Below are 6000 nucleotides of genomic sequence, written 5' to 3'. Positions count from 1 at the left end.
CAGCAGATCCAGACACAGCCCAATAAAAACTGAACTTGCAGAGAAATAATAGCTGCTACTGCACCTTTAATAGAGTACTTCCCAGGATCTCTGGGACCCGGAACATTTGAGGTGCTCGGGGGATCATAAAACTCTGTGGTTCTCTCGCTGATCATGTCTGCAGGAGCAATTAGGAACGTTAGCCCGTCCTGCGCACCACTGGTAAGCGTGCAGCACGATTGATCCGGCCAGGACATTCTCTGTTTCCCCCCAGTACTGGTGCCTGGAGGCACGTTCCCACCCTTTGGGGCAGGGTGTCCCACCCAACCAAACCCAGAAGGCCAGAAGGGGAGCACAGGGGGGGCGCAGCTGCTTGACCCTTGGAGGGACACGGACAGAAACCGTCCCTGCAGCAGGCAGTGCCACCCCAACTCTCCCTCCCCGTGAGACAGTTCCCACACCCCGAGGGGACAGACTCAGGCCTTCTCAAGTGGCACTGAAGCCTTGCCCTCCCCCTAGTGCCTTTGCTCCAGCACAGGCACCGCCTGCAGCACCTCCCAGGTTTCAGGATGTGTCTCCCACTTGGGGACCCCAGCAAGACTGCTCCGTACCTGAGCCCCGTTCATGAGCCTGATTTATCTTGCTGTGCTGGTCTTCTCCAGGCTTTGACGGCACTGCCAAAAAGCAGAGAGGGCAGGTAAAGCCTCAGCGAGTCTCAGGCACAGAGGACACAGGAGGACGGGGAGGTTCCCCCTAAGCCTCTGCCTAGTCTGGGAGTCAGGGCATCGCTGTGGACCTCGGCTCAGGGAGGGATCCCGCTCTGTGCTGCTCCTGTGCCTCTCGGCGGTCACAGCAAGCTCGGGGATGCAGCTAGGGCGGGAGGGACATTTGGCACATTTCCCATATCTGCGGAACATGGTCCCGATGCCTGGAACCCAAAACACTTTCAGCTTTGGCTGCTGCTGTGACTTGCCAGAGTGGGCACTGGGGGAGGAGCCTGCGCCTGGTTCCTACTCCAAGCAACAGCCACGCCTGACCTGCTGGGGGACCAGGAAATTGCAGGCCATCTTTTGGTTTGCATTGCACTTTTGGCAGCGCGTAAAGCGATGCAAAATGCCTTCCTTCAAAGAGGACGGGAAGAAGCTGCAGCCAGTCCGGCCAGGGAAACAGCCCTTTCGAGAAGGGCTCCTCCGCCCTTCCCTGTAAGCACCAGCAACGGTCACGGTTGCCCCATCCCAGCTATCGGTCGGTAGACGGGAGATGCAGCACAGCCCAAGAAGCCTGCCGAACCAGCATCCCCACCGACCTCCAGCATGAGGAAAGGGCAGCCGGCGTCGCCTGGGACCTCGCTCCTGCCTGGAACTGGGCCAGTGGGCAAGCAGTGCTGCCCGTGAGCTGAACACAAGTTCAGCGCTCGCCAGGCCCTCAAATCTGCCTGCCAGCAGACGCCTGCACAAACCAGCTCCGAGCCGTAACGGCAAAACTGGGGCAGCAGCCGCCCCTGGCCCTCCGCTTGAAGCACAACTGGCAGCAGAGGCTCTGCACCATCTCTGTGGCTCACCAGCACCTGCAAGGTGGGAAACCCAGCATCGCTGCAGCGAGGCTCTGAGCGATCCCTTCCCACTGCGCAGGCTACAGCGTGCCCCGACGTGCACCTCACGCCTCCACTTGCTGGGTCTCACAGCTGAGGCACAGTGAAATGTACCCACCGCGTCCTCTCTTCCATTCCTCCAGCACATGCCTTAGGTGCCCAACTAGCTCCGAGGACTCGTTTTCTCCTTCAGCTCGGTACTTTTCTATTGCAGAACCTTAACAGAAAGGACCCGATTCAGTTTCACCCAAATAAATTACAGAAAACCAGTGCTTAGCCTGTGAGGTCAGCACGGACAGACTACTCACCCCTGCGATGCCAGCCTCGTGCAGCATCCCACTGCCGAGGAGCTGGACGAGTCCTTCCTACAGGCACACCTGTAACAGAACAGCCAGAGCAGCTTCCGTCATCTACTGCGGTCTACAATGGCAGAACTGGATCGCAGAAGCGGTAAGGGGACCGCGCAAGGAGACGGCACACACGTGCAGATCTCTGTCCCCACAGCTGCAGAGGCGCCCAGCGGGCTGACCTTTGGGCTTTGAGCTGGCGGATCTCAAAGGGAGGAGAAAGCCATGACGTACCCATGGTGCGATCTCCCAGAAGCTCAGTCCTGGAACCCAGCTGGGAATCTGCAGCACCTTTGCCGACAGCCACGGCTGCAAAAAGCACAGGACAGAACGGCTGCCGTGACACAGTTCAAGTTACTTCTTCAGATCAGAGTGGCAGCGAGTGCCACTCAAAGGTGGGCTTCCTCCACGGCACTCATCTCTGCCTTCCGCTCAGGAGCATGGTGCCAAGAGTTACCGTGCGCCTGCACTGGCACCGTGCTGGCACGGAACGTACCACGTGCGGAGCTGGTGGGACAAAGGACTCCCTGGAGCTCACACCAGCTCCCAGCTCAACCCCAACGAGCCCGCTGGCTTGGCAGCCAGCACTGGGAGCAGCTCAGGCTCCCAGGGGCCAGGAGACAGCTTTGCAAGGCAAAGCTCCACAGGGCGCATCTCTGAGCCCGGCCCGTTCCCTCTCTGCTCTCCTCCATGTCTGCGCATGGGCCACGGACGGAGCAACTTGCTCTTCAGGCGGAAAGAAGCCTAGAAGGTAGATGCAGCTTCCTCCCACTGATTTACCCGTGGGATGGCTCTCAGGCTCGAGGACAGCAACAGGCTACGAATTCGGAATGGTGTAACCCTTGGGAGGCTCTTCAGGAGAATTGCACATGAGTCAGCTCTTGTCACATTGGCACTGTTTCTTCTTTCAAGGAAAGGGACATTGAGCGCTTACCTCCAGGATGCCCCAAGGGCTCCAAACCAACAGCCTTCCATGCATCTCGATAAACTTTGGCAACATCCTCTCCTAGAAGCAAGCACAGAGGGGAAATGTTGCCATTGCCTGTTGGCATCCACTTCTGCCTTAGTGAACCGCAGGCACCGGAAGGGGCTCAGGTAACAGCGTGGGAGCCAGACCCAGGGGAGATTGCCAGCGCTGCAGAGGGGCCTGGTGACCTCTTGGCCGGCACCTGGCAGCTCTCTAACACGCTCTTCAAGCCATGCCATGAACAAGACCCCTCAGGGAGCGCGTGGGCCAACATAGGGCCCCTGGGGGCTTTCGTACCCGCACAGCTCTCACACACGCAGGGGAAGCCCTCGCTAAAGCGCTCGAGGGAAAAGCCACATCCACGCTTCTCGGGGAGAGGAGCCCGCTGGCCCGTGAAAGGTCGCAAGTGTGCCGAGTGCTTACCTGCTTCCTGCTCTTGCCAAGGTGCAGCCCTGGCAGGTAGGGCCTCCAGGAGGAGGAGGAGGAGGAGGCAGTGCTGAATGAGGGCCATGGCTCCCTTCAGCCACATGATCCTGTGCTGCTGTCACCGCTGCTGCTGCATCTGGTGCAGTTGCGGCTGGGGGCTGAGGCATGGGTACTTGTAGCTGGTGCATCGCCGTGGAGCTCCGTGACCTCACAGCCCCACTGTGACCTCACGGCCGGCCCAGGCCGCATGGCAACGGTGCTCAGGGGGAGAGCCGCTGGAGCACAGCCGGGGCAGCTGCCCTCCCAGGCTGGGGAGCATGCCCCGTTGGGCAGCTCCGTCCAAGGGCTGGCACACGGTCCCACCTGGGGCTGAGCCCGCAGCTCTGCCCTCTTTTCCGGGCACTGTCACAGGGGCAGCGCGGAGCTCACAGTGCCCCAGGTGACCTGGGGAGCGCAGCCAGGGCATTTCTGACCTCCTCAGGTGCTGTTAGCAACAGCTCACGAGGCTGAGGAGTGAATGATTTCAGCCTCAAGACAAGTGCCAGATCCCCTCCTGTGGGCAGCTTCCCGGCTGGAGCCTGGTTTGCGCCTTGGGGGACCCCAGGGCTAACAAGTCACGTTTGTTTGACGGGAAAGATGAAGCCTTCACTCTTCCCTTTCTCCTTCACGTGAAACTTAAGGGAATACTTTCTGTTGGGGTCCTCAAAGGGCAAAGTCAGTCAATAAAACAGAAAAAATATTCTCTTAAAGTATTTGACGTGCAAAAGGAAACCTTGAGAGAGCACACGGTGGGTGTATGTTCCCTGAACAACCCAGTGGCCTTCAGTGGTAGGGTGAGTACCTCGGTGGGCAAGGGAAGAGCTACAGGTGTCATCTCTCCAGGCTTCTTTGGCCTTTGATATTGTCTCTCACAACATCCTTCTCCATCAATTGGAGAAATGTGGATCTGATGCGTGGACTGCTTGGTGGATAAGGAATTGGCTGGACAGTGCCATCCTGAAGGCAGTGGTGAACAGCTCAGTGTGCGGATGGAGACTGGGGACGAGTGTGTCCCTCAGGGGCCCCTCTTGGGAGCAGTACTGTTTAATAGCTTCATCAATGACATAAGACAGTGGGATCGGGTGCACCCTCAGCAAGTTTGCAGATGACACGAAGCTGAGTGGTGCAGCTGATGCGCCTGAGCGATGGGCTGCTGTCCAGAGGGACCTGGACAGGCTGGAGAAGCGGCCCATGTGAACCTCATGAGGCTCAAGAAGGCCACGTGCAAGGTCCTGCACCAGGCTCAGGGCAACGCCCGGTACCACTGAGAGCCGCCCTGCCAGGAAGGACTTGGGGGTACTGGTGGATGAACAGCTGGGCATGAACCAGCAATGTGCGCTCGCAGGCCAGAAAGCCAACCGTGTCCTGGGCTGCATCAAAAGAAGCCACCAAAATGATCGAAGGGATGGAACTCCTCTGCTCTGAAAAAAAGGCAGAGAGAGGTGGGGTTGTTCAGCCTGGCGAAGAGGAGGCTCTGGGGAGACCTGATTCTGGTCTTCCAATACTTAATGGGCGCTTATCAGAGAGACGGGGACAGAGATTTGAGCAGGGCCTGCAGCCCTAGGGAGAAGGGGCAATGGTTTGAAGCTGGAAGTGGGCAGGTTAAGACTAGACACAAGGACAGCAGGTGGTTTTTTTTTATGCTGAGGGTGGTGAAACACTGGAACAGGTTGCCCAGAGAGGTGGTGGATGCCCCATCCCTGGAAACATTCAAGCTCAGCTGAGCAAAGTGATCCCGTTGAAGGTGGCTCTGCTCGTTGCAGGGGGGTTGGACTCAATAACCTGTAAAGGTCCCTTCCAACCCCAAACATTCCATGATCCCGTATTTCACTCTGCCTTAGCCATGAGACTCGGCAGCCAGAGGTTTTAGATGCACGTCTGGCCACGCTGTAGCCTACAAAGCGGGAAGGGATGGATTGGAGCCTCGCTGCAGCGACGCTGGCTTTCACACCTTCTGTCACACAGTAACTGCATCACAGCGACCTCTGCGCTAATGTTGATGCTTCCAGCTCTGCATCTGGTGGAGCAGGAGCAATGGCAGGACAATGTTCAAAAGACTGAGGTCAGGCGGCCCATGTAAACGGCAGTCCCCACCTGGTGAAAGGAGACCTCTCCCTATCTGTCCCCGACACGGGGAGCCAACACCACCTATCCTTCCCAGCTACTGCCACCACTCCTGGCAGGGCTTCTTCGTTGACACAAGGGACTCTACCACTCGGACCGGGAGCAGCCGCAGGGCGCTGTTCAGCGGCAGTGCTCAGGGCTCTGTCATCTACCGCTAGTCACCACTTGCCATGAGGTTTCTCTGCGATCCACGCAGGAGAACTGTATTGAGAAGGAGACCTGACCATGCTTCCTGTTCTCCCAGCTCTTTAATCACTTCAGGAGCAGCCCGGATGGCATCAGAGGGTGCCTTGCGTTGTAGGAGAAAGGCACAGGACCTGCCCCTCAGGCTAATGACCTGTTTGCAGCAGGTTGGCAGTCAGGGATGCGTTGATACGTGGTGAGCTGTGGAGCAGAGCGCGTAGTGCCGCCATTGGGTCTTTCCCCATGATCCCGTTCCCAGCTCCTGCCTGCCGACATAGTGGGCATCCACGGCTGCGCCCAGCCGTGGAGCCCAGACGGTGCTGGTGCCTCGCTTGGTTTGCTGT

General features: G+C 58.4%; 1 protein-coding gene across 1 annotated transcript; it reads right to left on the bottom strand.

Annotated features, from left to right (window-relative positions):
• Window positions 1-613: 613 nt before the first annotated feature.
• LOC308062986 (uncharacterized protein) lies at window positions 614-5376 on the bottom strand. Its single transcript, XM_080385346.1, has 4 exons — window positions 2852-5376; window positions 2152-2226; window positions 1879-1947; window positions 614-1787 (listed from the first exon to the last, which is right to left on the bottom strand). Exons 1-4 carry the CDS (start codon window positions 2967-2969, stop codon window positions 1636-1638), a joined length of 414 nt encoding a protein of 137 aa, XP_080241472.1. The 5' UTR covers window positions 2970-5376; the 3' UTR covers window positions 614-1635.
• Window positions 5377-6000: the final 624 nt, after the last annotated feature.

This window comes from Falco punctatus (genome assembly GCF_963210335.1).
Source record: "Falco punctatus genome assembly, chromosome: 4".
Lineage (NCBI taxonomy): Eukaryota > Metazoa > Chordata > Aves > Falconiformes > Falconidae > Falco > Falco punctatus.
Note: the sequence above shows the minus strand (reverse complement) of the source record. Positions and strands in the feature narration are given on the sequence as shown.